Source organism: Lingula anatina, chromosome 1 (genome assembly GCF_051362555.1).
Source record: "Lingula anatina isolate TDL-2025a chromosome 1, LinAna3.0, whole genome shotgun sequence".
NCBI classification, from domain to species: Eukaryota; Metazoa; Brachiopoda; class Lingulata; order Lingulida; family Lingulidae; genus Lingula; species Lingula anatina.
In genome coordinates this window covers 61,175,715-61,194,257 of record NC_141767.1, presented here as the reverse complement: position 1 = coordinate 61,194,257, position 18,543 = coordinate 61,175,715, and the positions used below count along the sequence as shown (strand labels likewise).

The 18,543-nt window shown below is 33.5% G+C and overlaps 2 protein-coding genes across 4 annotated transcripts; one reads left to right on the top strand and one right to left on the bottom strand.

Moving 5' to 3' along the window:
- Position 1: 1 nt before the first annotated feature.
- On the bottom strand, positions 2–15,602 carry LOC106155465 (band 4.1-like protein 4). Of its 2 annotated transcripts, XM_087000147.1 has the most exons (27): positions 15,436–15,602; positions 10,714–10,818; positions 9,770–9,812; positions 9,239–9,317; positions 8,467–8,564; positions 8,093–8,213; positions 7,527–7,614; positions 7,076–7,164; positions 6,730–6,793; positions 6,201–6,292; positions 5,923–5,991; positions 5,563–5,681; positions 5,319–5,403; positions 5,119–5,202; positions 4,671–4,856; positions 4,381–4,524; positions 4,213–4,251; positions 3,838–3,897; positions 3,512–3,565; positions 3,187–3,261; positions 2,914–2,994; positions 2,554–2,772; positions 2,063–2,249; positions 1,766–1,845; positions 1,490–1,576; positions 1,078–1,300; positions 2–869 (listed from the first exon to the last, which is right to left on the bottom strand). In XM_087000147.1, exons 1-27 carry the CDS (start codon positions 15,592–15,594, stop codon positions 471–473), a joined length of 3,129 nt encoding a protein of 1,042 aa, XP_086856273.1. In that variant the 5' UTR covers positions 15,595–15,602; the 3' UTR covers positions 2–470. The 2 variants fall into 2 exon arrangements, with proteins under 2 accessions (XP_086856273.1, XP_086856274.1); XM_087000148.1 differs by lacking the exons at positions 2–869; positions 1,766–1,845 and having other exon boundaries at positions 1,130–1,300.
- Positions 15,603–15,751: 149 nt separating this feature from the next.
- On the top strand, positions 15,752–18,507 carry LOC106155221 (small ribosomal subunit protein uS19). 2 transcript variants are annotated; one of them, XM_013529950.2, is made up of 5 exons: positions 15,752–15,902; positions 16,794–16,900; positions 17,226–17,358; positions 17,856–17,957; positions 18,230–18,507. In XM_013529950.2, the coding sequence occupies exons 1-5, from the start codon at positions 15,900–15,902 to the stop codon at positions 18,341–18,343; spliced, it is 459 nt and encodes a 152-aa protein (XP_013385404.1). In that variant the 5' UTR covers positions 15,752–15,899; the 3' UTR covers positions 18,344–18,507. The 2 variants fall into 2 exon arrangements, with proteins under 2 accessions (XP_013385404.1, XP_086856287.1); XM_087000161.1 differs by lacking the exon at positions 15,752–15,902 and adding an exon at positions 16,129–16,182.
- Positions 18,508–18,543: the final 36 nt, after the last annotated feature.

The window sequence follows — 18,543 nt, the reverse complement described above, 5'->3', positions numbered from 1 at the left end:
GGTGGTATAAAAACACTTTATTCACTTATAAATCATATAACACCTGAAAATATCTTAATATGCTTCTTAAAAAATCCCTTACTCTGGTTGATTTTAATGTATAAACTGCTTTCAAGATGATTTTAATTTTAATCTAAATTCATAAGATCATAATGTATAAAAACGCCAAGAACATTGCATATTTTCGTTGTTGAACCCAGTCCTATTTTGAATCATCATATAAAATGAAAAAAGAAAAAAAAATTATTTTAAATCTCTGTTCCATGATTTCAAAGATGAAAATAGCTCCAGACAAATGATAATAATGAAAAAAAAATCACTCTCCACCTACATGATAATGTTCAGTGCAATTGTAGGTCTTGTAGTAAATGCGGTATGAAAGACTTCAAATATTAAAACATGTTCATAATAAATTATCAAGCACATAAATCACAACCGTTGCTGCACTGTATTATTGCTCCCTGTTTTTATCACAATTCAGTAAATATATCTTTATTCCTTCCAGACGAACTCAAGACCTGACTTAAAAGTTCCGAGCTTAAGCTGCAATTGAGTACTTCTTTTCTAGACACTGTACTTCCACTCACTGGTGTAAAGGCAGAGTTTACCTGCCCTACTCCATCCTTTCTGGAGCCAGGAACATTTAACCTTGCGGTTGGACTGCCATAATTATGTTGCCCTTTGTCATGTAATCTTGCCATGAGAGGAGTAATGTTTGTTTGTGATGCAGGCGAGTCCTGTGCTCTTGCCACTGGACTTGCAAGTATTTGAGATTTTTGAGACTCTTGTGCCCTTAACATCTTAGTTTGTTGTGACCCAAGGACTGAACTTTGTCCATTTTGTTCGTTATTGCCTGGAATATTAGATACCTGGAAATATTTGAGACATTTTAAACTTTAATTGGTTTCAATATTATAGGATAAAAGCTCTTTAAAGAGAGTCAATCTTTTACTAAATTAAACAAAAATAATTTTAAAACCTTAAATGTTCAACTATAACCTCAAAAAATATTAAGACATATAAGGAGGTGGTCAACAATGCAATTTTTAGGTGCAACATTAATTAGGAAAGCTTTACCTGTTCTACATATGTTGGTCTACTGTTGGTCTCTTGCTGTCTTGACTTTGACTGCATACTGGAATTGCCAGTACATGTACTTGACTGTGGTATATTAGACATAACAGTCTTGGAGTACCCAGAAGTTGCTTCATCTTGATATCCTTGTATTGCTGACAATCTGTTATTCAAAGGACCACTTTTGGCATCTCTTGTCCTCATTCTTCCACCATTTTCTTCAAGACTAAAATTAATGAGATGGAAGTAAACCTATTTTATGTTACTAAAACAGCACTGTGATGGTTAGATGACATCAGTAAATTGTGAGATTGCCTTTGCCATTAAAATTTCTTAACATAGCTTCAAAATATTCCTAATTACTACCTCGTATTTCATTACTATGCAATACCTTAAAAATTTAGTTTTGTCTTACCTAGTCCCATTCTTTGGTGTAGATTCCACTGGATACTTGTTGACATCGTCTTTGGGTTTCAAGCTTACTGCAATGCCTATATTTGACCTGAAAGCAAATATTTGTACAGGATTAACAATGCCATTCAGTTTAATGCCCTAGGGTCATGTAAATACAATAAAAATACAATCCTATTTACAAGGTATCATTTTCGGTTTAAATACACCTTTATGGTTTCCAGTCTTATCAGTACAATTTTATCTGTTATAGATTTATGAGTAATACACACACACATACTTAGGGCTAGAGGATAATTCTTGGTCAATACCAAGCCCAGAGTCATGGTGCTGATGTTTGCCATCACTTGGCTTGGAAAACTAAATAACACAAAAGTAAGAAAAGGTCACGCATTGTACCAAATTGTTGGAATGAATCAAACATCTTATAGCTAATACATTCAAATGAACTGAACCAGTTAAACATTATTTCCTAGGATAAAGAGGTGGTCATTTTCTTTATCCCCAGTGGAACAGTTTTATCATTATTTCAAATCACAACACTATGAAACTGATTTTTACTGGGATGTGTTTGTACCTTATTATTTTTGGAAAGATTGGTGATGTCCTCTAATGGCATAATGGGATATGGGTGAGGTATGTTGTCTGGAGCTAGGGCTGTGAACACTGCAACTGGTTTTGTCTTTACTATTGGAGCCGTGTGAAGCTCTGCTTTCTGTACTGAGGGGGGAGGCTGAACCATTTCTTCTCCATTGTTTTGGTGCCTTTAATGTGCAACTTGTTGTTAAAACAGTATGCTACAATTCTCCATTACCCAGTATGCACTTTTTTTTTACATCTTCCACTGGTCGCATACATTTTGTAGATTAAAATCTATTATTTTTTTTACTTATAGATATACTAACTGCCTTAACATATTGCAAAAGAGTTGATAATGCACACTTTGTAAACAAATATCAGCATAGTCACCATGAAACAATAATTATTTTAGTAAAGTCACATACCAAACATATAACATTTATAACATTAAAAGCTGGTTAAAAAAGGCACATGATCTTGAAAGTTTACCCATAAGCATTCTTGTACTGCACTTCTGGCATACTCCTCCTGTTATGCTGTTGTGCGCTGGATGGATATTTTTGCTGTTGTGTGTTGGATGGATATTTTTGCTGTTGTGTATTGGATTGATACATCTGTTGTGTGGTGGGTGGTGGATACATCTGCTGGTGTGCTGGCACAGGTTCTCCACCTGGGATACGACCCATGCCTGCCTCATTTAGATCACTCCTGAAAATGAATACACATGTTGTATTTTATGCATAATAGGCACAACCTATTTAGAGTAATAACAGTGAGGTACAAACACAAAGGATTATTTAACTTGATAATCAATATCATTTAATAACGCTGTAGTACTAAAATACATACCCATGACTTCTTCTTCTGGGAGATTTATACCTTTGCCTCATATGTGGGGAATACTTGATCTTAAATGGCTCGGCTGAGGTTCTGAAAATACATTTAACCAAAACACTGAAATGAATACTAGGGCAAACAACTTTGTCACAAATAATCTATTTCAAGAACTTCTCACAGAATATTTTCTTAAATCAAATAAAAGTCAACTTTTCTTTTTAAAAACAACTAGTAAAATTCATTTCCAAAGAATATGATGAGAAATGATGTTTCTGGTGTACTTACTCAACTTTGGTGTAAGGTATATCTCTCATCTGTTCTTCATTTAATCCTATTGTCTCAGGATCCACAAGATCATACCTTGAACACAAAATACATAAGAGAACACATAACTTTTTTTCATATAAAAACAATCATACATGAGCTATCAATTGCAAACAATATCTGTAAGTCAGATCTCAAAACTACTAAATGTAATATATCATAGCCTCATTGCATATAATATTAAGATGGTGTCATAACTGTTCGAATCTACATGATCTAAGCCATGCATCTTTATAAAAAGCTGCATTTGTGTCTACATTGATTGTTATCACTACATTTAACTTACTCAAAATGTTGCCTCAGTTCTTCTGGTGGACGTTTACCTGGTGACCTACTTCTCCTGTAATTAAAAGTTGCCCAAAACATGTTTTCTAGAAAATACAGTCATGCAACTTTTGCATATCACTGGCAAGACTAGCCATAACGAATATCTTAAAACGTGTAAGAATAAAATACATGTATTGTAGGGCACTGCTATTATAAGACAATGGTTTAATTACTTCTAAAATTTTGCTCACAATACCAAAACTTTATTAACTTAATTTAGTTACATTAATTCATCTATTTTCACAAATGTAATAGTGAGTGCCATCTATTGTCACATGTTCTCACCTTCTTGTCCTTCTCTTTCTCTTCCCACTATCCTCTGACCCATGATCAGAAGCCAATGATCTGTACAGAAACAACGAAAGAGGCATTTGTCAGAATTTCAAAATAATGTGAGCACAGAGAACATTACCATAACTAATACATTCCTTCAATAAATGTAAATTCTATTTTTCAAAGGGTATGAAACATAACTAATTAACCCAATATATAAATTCTATAAAATTAGATTAAATAAATACTTAGTAATTGCATAACATACCAGACTGATGACAAGGACATAAAATAATGCATTTATTGTATTGAAGCAGACATACTACATAGAATACTAGATTTTTTTTTTCATTAAATAAAAGACCTTACTTAGTATGTAAGACTCACCCATTTGATTTCATACTATGGGCCCTGCCTTCTGGAGAGCTGGATAACAATAAAAAAGAAATAAATCTTCAAACGTCTTTTATTGTTTATCTATATAATATCTGTAGTATTGAGCAACATGTTTGTATAAATATCTTTCTTAAATAATACTTCAAATTAAAAACTCACGCTATCATGTCATTCTTTTCCAGCTTCCTTTGGACCTCTTTCCACTTGGCTTCAGAGCTTAACATATCTTGACCTGACCTTCTATGCCTATAGCGCCTTTGATGTGATGCTTCAGACTCACTACCACTATTCTCATGTCTAGACCTAGAAAATAATAAAAGATTAAAATGCAGAACTTAAGTTAAAGTTGAGACCATTCTACAATGTTTTAAATGATTAAATACTTTGAATGCATCTATGGATATCACAACTTCATTTTCTTTAAAATTAAATACAGCCTTCTAGCCTACCTGCGACGCCTCCTCCTCTCTTGGTCACTTTCATTATCAGACTTCCTACTGTGGTGCCCCCTTCTCCTATGGTGATAGCTGGCTTCACTTTCACTGCCAGACTCTCTGGACCTCCTGGGTCCTGGAAACTTCATCTTCTCACTTCGTGTAGACATAGGAGAGTCACGTCCTGTGGTATACATACCACTGAAATAAAAATTGTAAATAATCAATTAACATAAGAATGCTGAAGTTTTTTTTTTTTTTTTTTTTTTTTTAGATAAAACAAAAAATAATAATCAAATAAAAACAAGAGGATTTCATATTATTATAAAGGGAGGGGGGTTTGGAATGAAACACATCCCTTTTCATCTCTCAGGTAGTTTAGTGCTGGTTTCCAGAACTAAATTTGAATACTGTGACTAGATGGTATCTACAGTGCAATGAAATAAGACTAAGATAAGATTACCCTTTAACAGAATTTCCCATCTCCCATGGAGCTGATCTAGTGCTTCTTGGGGAGTCTGCAGCATTTGAATGGCCTTGCCTATGACTGAAAATCAGAAAACATACATAAAAAGATGCATCCTCTCTCTGGAAATGTTAAATAAATTGCTCTTTTCTTCACCTATATGGTAAGATTTACAAAAGTATCATTGACAGTTTTACCTTCTTTCTGATTTTGGTTGAACAACAGTGGTGACCATTCCGTCCGGGTAGTCCAAGAACCCACCATCGTCATTACCCACAATTCCTACAAGAAGATAAAGAGTGTCAAATCTTACAATAAATAAAAATAATTTCTTTTATGAACCCAGGTTTTTTAAGGGTTAAATGTGATTGCCAAGGTTTAAGGATAGGACACATGTAAAACATGAATTAGACAGCAATTAAAATATTCCGAACAACAAACCATTTGATATTGGGACATCTGAAGCTGTTCTTCTCTGCTGCCTGCGTGAAGGGGTCCTAAGAACATGTGGCTGTGGGCGTGATGCAGGTTCTTGAGAGGACTGTTTCTCTGATCTGCCACTGAAAATAAAATGTGTAACTTAAGCAGTAACAACCATCTTTCCAATGGATCTTGGTATGTTCCTAATGTTGACTTACAAGATTTCATACACAGTAACCTTAACAATATTTTTAAATTCATGAATAACTTTTACATATTACATATTTATTGTGGAAGTCAATGTTTGATGAATGTAACTTTTGAAAGAAAACAGAAGTGGTATATAAAGGTCAATCCCACTAAGATGCAAGTTTATCTAACCTGTATCTGTTCTTTGATCCTAGGCTGAAAAGTTTTCCTGTAGAAACAGTCTCTGTGGCTTGATGCATCCTATAAAATTTTACAAAGAAATTACATCATCAAATCACCCTTTATTTTGTCTTATTTCATTTTTCTGGGAGATGGAGTGAAGATAAATTTCATCCCTTACGACGCTGGATAAAATTAACTTGGTGTTATGATCAAATACTGAAAATATAAAAGACCCTAGTCTAGCTCCAAATGATTTTGTGAACATTACTGTTACAACCTAATCTTACCTGAAGAAAGCATGGTGCTCCACAGCACATTTCCATAAATGTTTACATGCTGGCCTTGTTGCAAGTTCAAATCCATAGGTACTTTCATCATTCTAAAAAATATGAATAAATAAAAAAAATCAACTTTTAAGAATTTTTTTGTCATCATCTTATAAATGAAGGCAACAGATAAATCATTCTCAGTAGATGTCTGTGCACAGTATGCATTATAAGTGAACATATCTGAAAATAGCTCAGAAGTTCTAATACATACATCTCTGTCACAGACACAGCATGTTACTACTTTCAGAACATGCATCAGTTCACATTGACCTGGATTTTCACACATGTGGTTAAACATTAGGCGCATAATGCACACATTTTACTTCAGAATGTATGATGTGTTTTCTAAAGCAATTTATTGCACAAAGAGTTGAAACCTCCTATGTATAAAATGTTTAAAACTTATGGGCAACTGAAAGGCCAACTTGTCAAAAGAATTTATTAAAATTTAAATAACCAAGAGATAAAAATGTGAATATCAACTTACATTTTTGTCCTTTACCCTGATATGAAATGTTTTCCCTTTGAAACTGACTTTTGATATCCTTGGCCTAAAACAATAACAAAAATTTCAACAACAACAAATAAAATTTTACACCTATATGATATGATGCATATAACCAAAAATAATCCAACACATTTACTCACATACACAACTTTTTCAACACCTATGTCACTGCCACATTTCTACTATAGATTGTAGTGTGCAATTAAGTAACATGAGGGGCATTTCATAGCTTAACTTTTTAACTTCAGAAACTTAAAGAAGATATTGCACCACTGGGTCAAAAGTCCAAGTCACTAAACAGTAATAAATCTCCTTCAACACTTACCAGAAGTAGTTACCAGCCTTTGATTTATTTCTGAACACAACTATTCCAGTGGGTGTGAGTCCAACAAAATATTCTAAATTGCCCTCTCCCTTAAAAAACAGTTTGTATTCATTATTATAACATGTAAGGCCACAATATATGTTCTGTGAAACTGGTAAAAAACTACAGTGATGTGGTGCTAATTTAATTGATAAATATGTCTTGCATGTTTACTGACCCACTCAACACATGTTCTGTACCAAGTTGACCCAAAGGAAAATGAAAGACATGTTTACATTTGGCACCAACAGTGACAAATGTGACAAATTTAAAACATTTGCCGGTTACACATGCAGACATGTTCCCAAGACTAAAATCTTAATTGCTGCTGTATGCAGACTGCTGTAAACCCTGACCTGTTTCAAACATGTACTTGAAATAAAGAGTAAGTCAACATTCAATCTGGCCTTACCAAAACTGGGTGGAGGTCAGTTCCATACATTTCCAACCATTTCACTTTGTCGAGAAACATGTATTCTGCAACTGCTGGCACTTGACCACTGTAATCAAAGCATTAATTAGTATAGCTAAAACAGAAATCTATATAATATATATATATATAATAAATCATTATTGACAAAGCTTCTACTTCTAATCTTCTTTTAATCTTCTTAAAAATTCAGCAATTTGTAATTATACATTTTTTTCATCATATTTCATAAGGTTTTGAAATTTTTGCATTAGATTTTCTATGAAACAATTCTCTTAAACTACTTCTTTAAAATGTCAAACATCTTTTCCTGTTTGTTAACCATGTCATACAAAAAACCTTTTATTTTATTCAGAAGGTTTATAAACTTGATACTTGAATTAAACAGCTTTTGCATGAAAATGGTACACACAAAATTAAATGAGAGTGTCAATGAAATATGTCAATGATACAAGTACTATGGAAGTGTAGGTAAAGCCTTGTAATACAAATGATAGTATTATATGTGATATATTATTACATGAATAAAAAAATATAACTTCACATACGCAAGTGTCTTATGGATCCTGGCTATCCTGTCTTCTAGTTCTTCTGTTTGATTTGGTACAAAGCGGAATTCAGACACATAACCTTTCAAATGTCTTTTGGGATCGAAATCACCCAACTCAGCTGCAATTAAACATTATTCATATATCAAGTCATGAAACCATCTTTTCTAATATGAAAGAGCATCATGATAGAGGCTAAGCTTCTGTGATATAAAAATAATTCTATTATAATTAAAGATAACTCTATATAAATGTTTGAAACTAAACATTTCTTCACACATCAGCTCTTTTATATGTTAAATCCATATGAACCATGAGGTAGTTAGCAGTTAACTTTTCTTTTTTACTTCTTTGCATGAATGCTTTTTGCTTACATTGTACTGCAAAAGCACATAGCTCTGCTGCGATATCAAAAGGAATAGGCATACGTCCCTGCAATGCATCTTTCTTCACTTGTAGAAAAAACTGGTATCTGAAAAAAAAAATCCCTAACTAAAACAACAATATCATAATTAGCTTCAAAGGTAACTTTTTTTCCTACATAGTGTATCACAAGGTGGTTACCACTTTATAACTTGAAATTAGTGACAGGATCTCATTCATTTTGAAATATGGCTCAATTCATGAAAACCACATATAAGGCAATTGTCAGCAATCTTTAATTTGGGACACCAAAAACCTACACCCTCCACACTTTATCCATTTTTTAATCATTTAACATATTTTCACAACAAGCAAAAATAAATGACTAATTGATGGTCAATTTCAAATCAGACTTCAAGCACGATACCCAAATTTTCACATACTACTATTAACACCATTTAGTCCTAAAAAGCCATTTTACATTTTAAGACATAACTGTAGCCTCTACACCTTCAGACTGATGAAAATGGCATTTCATTCTTTAGACCATTAATGTCTAACCAAATCACCATGTATACTTGCATAGAATACTAATCAGAAGTTCACATTTAGTCATCCATATTTTAGACATGAATTGTAATTTCCAAAGTGTCTAGATACAAATAAATTGCAAAAAATACTGCATACTGAGAATAACAATTTAGCTATGCACTATTTAGTTTGATCTCTTTTATTACAATTATTTGAGTGTTTGGTCTTTTAAAGAACCTGCAAAAACTATACCTAGTAATTTCTTCATGAAGCTTGCATGGATCTGCAGCATAAAATTTAACTCCAAAATACAATGTATGGGGGGCACCAGCTGTAAAGAAAAAGCATGATAAACAATAAAATCTGATTAAACCCCGAGGACGCAGATGGGAGACACTCATTCAGACTAATAATTTAACCAAACCAACTGTGTAAACACATGTCACAACATCAATCTAATGGCCATGTTATCCTTCAAGACAGCAACAGCTACCATTCATTTTACCACCTTTTTTAATGTCAAAGGCAAGTTAATTTTGAGGTCAAGAACATCCTCCTGCAGCAGTAGTACAATGGCAAATTTAAATACACTTTTAATCAATGTAATATGACACTATATATATATATATATATATATATGACACTATATATATATATAAATATAAAATAATCTTTGCACCAGGAGAATCTGTTACTTTGACATTTCATTTGGAATATTTTCAGCAAAATTTTAGTGCAGATGAACCTACAAGTACTGCTAAACAGCATTCATAATATACTTACTTCTTAATTGAGAGCTCAGTGTTTTAGATGCATCAAGCCAGTGCTAAAAAGAAAAAGAAAAAATAAATTTCCACTATTCAGTTTTTTTTTTTTTGCCTTGCCTTCCATTGTATTTAGCATACTTTTATGTTTAAATCCACATCTAGCAGCAATACCTTCTGACATTTCACTGTTTAGTGTAAGTATTTCAATATATGGATACTTTTAACCAGCCATACATACCATAGGAAAAACATGTTTTAAACAATATTCAGGGAGCTGATACAATTTCTCACTGATGGGCCAGGGTTTTTTTTTTTTTTTACATGATCTCACAGTTATCTAATAATGACTTTAAATGTGTTGCAAAACTTTTCATCTGCATCAAAGGGACATATTACTAAAAGCTTTTTAAATCAATGTTACAATAGTACAATTCAGTCCAGAGGACAATTTGCTGACACCTATTGGTGTTAACAAGTAATAATTGTTTACAAAAAAATGACAAAAGTCCTTTAGTAAATAATTTGTGAGCTGCCTTAAAAAGCCTACTATGTAAAGAAATGACAAGAAAACAACACATGTTCTATGCCATCCAACTGCGTTTTCTGTAAACATAAAATGGCAGACTGCACTTAAATAACAAGCATCTTGAAATTGGATCTTGAGTGACACGGTCACTTATTAGTTCAGGTATCACTAAAGCATTATCTCTAGCATTTGTTTTGTTCCCTTTTTCTACTTCCTTAGAAACAAGATCACTCATCTAAAAGAGCCTGCAGATATATACCATACTTTATGTCCACAAGTAGAAACTGGATAATGACTCTATTTACCCTCAAATTCTTCTTAAAATAATCTGAAAAGGTCCCTTTTTAATCCATATTCCTAAAACAGACATTTTTATTTCCATAACCCCATCTGAAACAGCTTACACGCTATGTGGCACAGGCAGGGATACTTACTGTTTGGTTTGAGTCATCTAAATAACGGAGGCCAAAATAGTCTGTTTCCAACAAATTCAGATGCTCAAACACTCTGGTCAACAGAATTTGGCCCTTGCAACTAGCCTAGAAACAAAATAAATTTGTATATTATATCCTAAGTTACAAATAATAAAATTACAGCTTACAAATCAAAAGTAATTATTTTTAAATGCATATTTATAAAATGATTCATCTTAATCATGCCAATAAATCAGCAAGTCTGGTTTCAAACTTGGACAAGTTAAACATTTTATTTGTCCAAGTTTGAATCTACCATTCATTTACAACCAAATTAAAACACCTATCAATGTTTTATAATTTTTTCAAGATTTGACACACAAGGTAAATTATATGACAATATTTTTCCAACAATGCCAATAAATTAAGCATACTATACCAAACAATATGAATAAATATAGCATACTACATTAAGTTAGGAGCTTTTGGTGCATAATAATAGTTGACCATGTTTAAAAGATTGCTAGCATATTTAAATAGAGAACATATCGTTTCCACACATCTTAGTCAAATTCAGGTAGGGAATTGAAAATGACAACTAAATGTGAACAAATTCCTGTACCTCCGATTTACAAATGAAATTAGTTAAATACATTTCTTAACTTTAAGACCTAACAATTTAGAGAACTTTGATCCAAGCAAAATCTGTAATAGTCCACTAGGATAAAACAACCAATTGTTGGTCTAAAACAAACGTTTCTGAATTTTTGTCAATCAGGCCTAATACCCTCATTCAAGTAGACATGGCTTTGATTTATCCCTAGTTTTTGCAAACTTAAATGTTCAGAGAGTGAAAACAAACTTTCAGCTTAATTTTGAGAAGTGGGGCCCTTGCAGCAGCACCTGTGTAAGTGCTACAAGTCAATATATACATGAATTATAACCGGATTTTTACACTTTAGACACTATGGGTTAGAGACATCAGGGAACAGAAATACATTTTCTTGCCTGTTGATACATTTGACCATACAAGGGAAAATAACTGTGATTTAACAAAGATCACAAATGCATATTATTATCTTTGAGAAGGAATGAAGGTGTGCATTATGTTGACCATTCATATTTCCGGATAACATAAAACTCTTAGAGTAAAGTCTCAGTTGGTAAAAGGAATTATAATGAATATATCAAATATCATCAATACATCCACTACTTGGGCTTCAGCACAAATTACTAGGACAATAATATCCCAGACTCAACTTATTACCTATCCAACATTATTCAAAGCACATTCCACCACAAAGAATCACAACTCCGCAGGCCGACCACATTCACCTGATGTTTTTGTAGCATATTCAGGGGTGAAGAGAAGCAGTCATGTTGAAAAAATCATTGTAACATGCAATAGTTATGTACTTACCCTACATGATTTTGTTGAATATTTACTTAATCGTATCAAAAAGTTGCAGGATTTGGGTGTTACTACAAATCTGCCTATGGGCACCCAACTGTGATTAATCATAAACTTAGATTTTCAAGATATGGCAGCATGCATGGACTTCTATGGGTTTATCAGAAGCAATAATTTGATACTTGTAGTGTATGAAAATAAGCCCAAAATCAAGGCATTCAATATTTCTTTCCATCTCCTATAAATTCAACCATGGAACACAAATCCCTTAAAGATACATTTAAAATTGTTATTTATCTAAAAGCATCTTGTAATGATAGTTTCCAGACATTAATCAAATGGATTGATAAGGTGGCTATTGAAAAGATATGACTACGGACTTGCATCTCTCATAGTCAAATTAGTTGGCTTGGAATTTGTGTCATGTTTGCCAGCAGTCACAGTAATCTAAAGTAATTAACACATTTCTCATGAATTGTTTGATAAAGCAGTAAACTTGTATGCACATTTATCAATGTTAACTTGGCAAAATAAAAACAAGAGCAGTGGTTTTAGATTCATTCACCTGCCTCATCTGCAGTAAAAAAAGATATAAGATTTCATAGGTCAACCCTTTGGTAACCTAATATTCCACTATTCACAATATATTTAACCATTTCAAAGGATTTCTACCTGAAGAATCATTGTGCTTTATGTGCCAAGGCATTACTGCTGACAGGCCGACTAAATAATGATAGACTATCCATTATGTTAACATTGTGATGTGATAATCTGAAAAGACATCCTTACATGAAGTTAGAATTGATGTTAACTCCCATAAAAGCTGAATTTCACAAGCTATAAACACATATGATTAAAATACACTAATGCCATCACCCCATATTGCCATCTTACAATACTTCATCTAAACAGTTCCCTTACCGCCAATTCTGCAACTGCAGTGCTATTATCTGTCCATTATCTATAACTTTATAAGAACTGTTAAGGTACATTATTGAAAAGAGGTGTGTCTATTCACTCTCAGGACAACATTTTTAAATTTACTGTTGTGATAATATCCTTTAACTTTTTTTTACCCCACAGGTAATGTGCGTGTTATGAGAAACCTTCCTTTGTGAAATATATATAGCTCTAGAGAAAGACTTACAAAACCACTGACATCATGATCCATGAATAACATATCAAAACTTGTTTAATTCCGCCATTCAACTCTAAGCTGCAACAGTGGGAGGCACACATCATGTCTTTTTTGAAAAATGAACCTTCTCAATTCACTGCTCAACCACCAGAATGTGATACAGAAAGACATACTGGCTTATCAGTCTTCACATACAACTATGGTAGGAAGTCAGAACTATACCTGAATCATGGTATGTTAACTCAGATAAAGAACACCTGCTATTAGGGTCTTGCAGAGCACGACAATAATGGTATGTACAAAACGATCTAAACTGCAGGCTTAAAGTTTTTTTTTATTATTATTCTTGAGTTATACAATGTAACTGTTTTTGCAATTGATTTAAGATAAAACAATTTCATTATATGAAATCCCAAAAAATCTCTCAAAGCTCTACAGGGACAGCGAGCTGTACCTAGTGCATTCAAATAAAATGTCTCTACAAATATTGCTCTTTCCTATTCTGTAGTTTATCCAGCATCTGCAAAAGCAGATAAAGTAAATAGTAGGAATTGACTTTAAACATTTGATTATGGTATGTCAACTCTATGGATATATGGGTGTGCTATTGATTACCAAGCAAAACAGGAGAGGCTGGACATAATAAGAGAACGACAGGATTAGGTGTGTTCAAACATAGCATTATATAACTAACTGAAAATACTTTTTCTCAATGACACAGTACGTGGAGTTTGCTCTGCCCTCATTCTGCACATCTTTAAATACTAATTAGCCAGAGATCAATAAAAATAATTAATGTCCTTAATTGGTTCTCATTATCATGTTTAGCACATTAGCAACAGATTGCATTGACTTGGCCTCCCTAAAAAGAAACTGCATACCCCTCTGCAGTGTGTAAATCTATGAAATAAATAGTGCAATCATTTTTCATAACTATATTTATTTTTTGCTTTTCACATAAATGAGGCAACAGAAAGAAGCATTACAGCAGTAAATCAATGTCTAGACAGGAAGCAAATTTGCCTTGAAGTAAGACAAAAGAATAATACACTTGCTCATATCTCAAAACAGTATTTTTTTCTAATAGAAAAAAGACTAAAGCCCAATCGCTAATTGGGTGGAAAACCTAGTCAAGAAGATGGAAGGTCATAGGTTTGATTCCAGTAGAGTTGTATGGGCAGACTGAATGCTCCATATGTATTCATGACATATTCAACCTAAAATAAACAGTGCATATAAACAGGGCACATAAACCTTACTTGCCAGTCACTTGACACATAAGACGCAAACAGATTTTCTTTGGATAAATTATACCAGGATGATCCATACAAAACAAAATGGACCATAATTATTTTAAATTTCATATTACATTTAAAACCTAGCTACAACAAAGTAAAAGAGCGCGAGCCAGTTACTTATAGTAACTTATAGTAACTGGCTCGCGCTGCCAGTAATTACGCCGCGGGACATTCAGGGCACAGACCGTGATCACAAGATATACCGTGAATAGAAAATAGATTTTTAGAAAATAGACTTTCCATGTGAACCATGCCAAAGTGTTTATCAAACAAGAGATTCTTAATAATACTAGGTATGGTCTGTAGATCTGTTTTAATCTGCATGTAGCACTTGGTAATACAAGAGATCTAGTGGGTTATGTAGAAATTTTTAATTATCATTATACTAGTACTTCATTAATATGGCCATCCAATGACTACTCAAAGCTAAACAGCTATCTGGTTTTCAGGCTAAACAGCTATCTTGTTTAACAAGAACTTGATAAACACACGAGCTGATATCTTACAAAACTAAGTCGGATATAACACCAAGTTATCTGATCCTAAAATTAAAATGCTTACACACTTAAAAAACATTCAAAACTAGCTGATGATAATGATGTGAATGGCAAACCCATATGATGATGTATTTTAATTACACCGAGCTTTTGTATGAAGAGAACAACATTAATCACAACATATGACCACTGTTGGCTAAAATCACCTAAAATGAACACATCTTTAGATGTTGATTTCACCATAAACCGAAACCCACCTCTGATTCTGATTTCTTTACTGTATTTCCTAAGGTATAACCTTGGTGAAATAACTTCTCTACTCTGACAGCGATTTTAAGCAGGTGGGTTAGTCGTGATATAAGTACCGATTGGTCCGAGAAGAAAGACGTGGATACCCACCTTCAATTCATATCTAACTTGTGTATCGTCCAATAACAGGACATCACAAATACATTCCTTTGATTTATCACCTAAGCAAGGCATGTCTTTGTTTGGTCCGGCTGCAGCTCGATCCTTATTACTCCGAAACAAATTGATTAGTTTTGTAAAGTTCGGCATTTTGACATTCCCACACTGACGGCCCCTCTACACAGTCAAGTATCTGTCTACAAATGATGGATCCCTCTAGGGGACGACCACTTTTCGGCGCCATCTGGTGTTAATGTTTCACGAGAGTTTAAATTTTGTCCAACTGGGTTGATTCCATTTAGTCACGAGAGCGTGAAAAATGCAAATGAAAGCAGAGAACTGTCTTAGATGATTGAACCTTCTGCTCTTCGCTTTGAATGTCGGGACGGCAGCTGGCGCACGCACCTGTCACACTTCCGCAGAATAAGCGCCCTCTTTAGCAGGCAACATCCAAGATGGTGGGTAGTATACTAAGATCACTTCTGAAAATCCTTTTCAATCAGCTGCAAACCTCCACATCGAAATCATTTCCATAAATAATTATATATCCCATTGTCTTTCACACATAATTGAACGTAGATTTTGTTCTTACGTGTTACCTGGATGCCTAGATTTAACTCATTACATTACGCGGCATTGGATATTTTAATGTTTATTATTTATAACATCAGGATTACAACAAATGCAGAAGATCACTGAATGTATAAACGTGCTGTTGATGTACAGGAAACGATTTATGTGAGAATCGAAATGATTCGTTCGACTGACAAGATGTTACATGCATATACAATCTTGTAAACAACCCATGTTGTGCCTGGTCATAAACCCTTAGTCTGAAAACTTGCGATTGCTAGTGCAGCATTTGGACCAAAGTATAGATTTGTAGCATAATCTTCCAATTCAGAGCTGGATTTCATGGTTTAAAATTAGCTCAACCTACAGGCATTTAAAAGTGCTCTTTGTGGTATGTACCCATCAAAATGATTTTTCACGGAATTTTCCTGATGCTGCTTCAGCAATGCCTGGGATGATTCAATATACATGGAACTCATTAAAAAATGCATCATAGAGACATCAAATCAGTGTTTCTTAAATTTTTATTATATTAGCTTCCATGACATGTAATCTTGTCTCAGTTTTTTTTTCTCAGTAATAAATCATCATATTTATGGTTTCCATTTATATTGAGACACCCTGTATAAAACACAGTATCACAAATGACATACATGCAACGGGTCAAAAAACTAGTATTATAAGCAGTAAGTGATAAACCACCACTGTCTTTGACTTGACTATAGATATTTCTAAAGGGATTAAACCCTTAGCGTTAGCATCACTCACAATTTCAGGCGGATGAAGTAAATCTAGCAGAGTTGGCTGAGAAGAAGAAGAAGCGTACCTTTAAGAAGTATGCCTACAGAGGTGTCGATTTGGAACTGCTGCTTGATATGTCCAGGTAATACTTCGTTGATTGGTTCAGTAATACAGAGATCCTTGAAATTATATCCATTAAAAATCGGACTTAGCTGCCCTGGCTTGAAAATCATACACATTGAAATTGTGGATAATTCCTCCTCTGCAGACGTGTAAGCTAGTTATAGGTCATAATTTTTTCAAAATATATTCAAATTCACTAAAACAAGATGCTGCAATTCTTGACGCTTAGTAAATTTGGCCTTGTCCTAATATTCCAGGTACCTTACATTGACATATTCAGTAACATGAATGTGAGCTATTTATTAATCATTTACTCCTGTTTATTTTCTATTATTTGCTTGTAGTGAACAGTTGATGGAACTGTTCAAATGCCGTGCCCGCCGGCGTTTCTCCAGAGGTCTGAAGCGTAAACCCATGGCCCTGATCAAGCGTCTTCGCAAGGCTAAAAAAGAAGCACCACCAATGGAGAAACCAGAGGTGATCATTTATTTATTTATTTATTTTTTTAATATTATATTTAAAAATTAATGGTAATGCTAAAGAAACATTTGTAATTTTGTACTGTGAAGAAAGTTTTTTATCCAGGTAAGCTGTCAGGTTTTTTTTTAACCCAGTTGCTCCTCACCTTTCATGTGGAAGTATAAAAAAGCTAATTTTTAAAAATTTCCCAATGAAGGATGTTTAGAGACAGATATTATGGTATGGATAAGAGAGGTCATCATTCCAATAAGGAAATGAAGATGAGCAATCTAGACAATGCATTCATTGCTTCACTTCATAGCAAATTACCTGAACTGTGAAATTTTTAAGAAGGGAGTTTATTTTTAAGAATCTCCGGAAAACATTCCCCTTAATATTTAAAAAAAAAACGGTCACTTATTTCATATCGTGAATAGAGTTGCAAGGCCATCTCCATTGAAAGGAGCCTTTAGACTCTATTGTATATATAATCATGTGCTAAATTTCATTTTCAGGCAGTCAAGACTCATCTGCGTGACATGATTATTGTACCTGAAATGATTGGTAGTATTGTTGGTGTGTACAATGGTAAAACATTCAATCAGGTAGAAATCAAGGTAGGTGGCTACACGTAAAACTCATAAAACATTGAGTGTATAATAGAATATACCTAGATTTTAATTTTGTAAAATATACAACTTTTGAATTTTCAGTGTATGGCTAGGCTATGTTGTTTTTGAAGAGCTGGATTATGACACTTGTGATGCCTTTGTCAAAAGTAAACCTTATTAGAAAAAGGTCACTGGAAGATGGAATATTATATCATATTAGTAGGAATGTTTTATTGCATCTGTACGAAGTTTATGAACCAAGATTTCATTCATTACAGCCTGAAATGATTGGACACTATCTTGGAGAATTCAGCATAACATACAAACCTGTGAAGCATGGCAGACCTGGTATTGGTGCCACCCATTCTTCAAGATTTATCCCTCTGAAGTAAATGTTTCCATTACCAAAATTAGAATATTGCCACATAACATCTGAAAGGCACAGGATATAAGAAGAAACAAAACTCTGAGAGAAGATAAAAAGAAAAACGTGTAAATATTGTGCTTTTCTCTCCAGAACCCATGAAAGTCTGGTAATAAAACACTTATGAATAAGTCTTTGTCTTTTTTACTGACTTGTGTTGATAAGCTA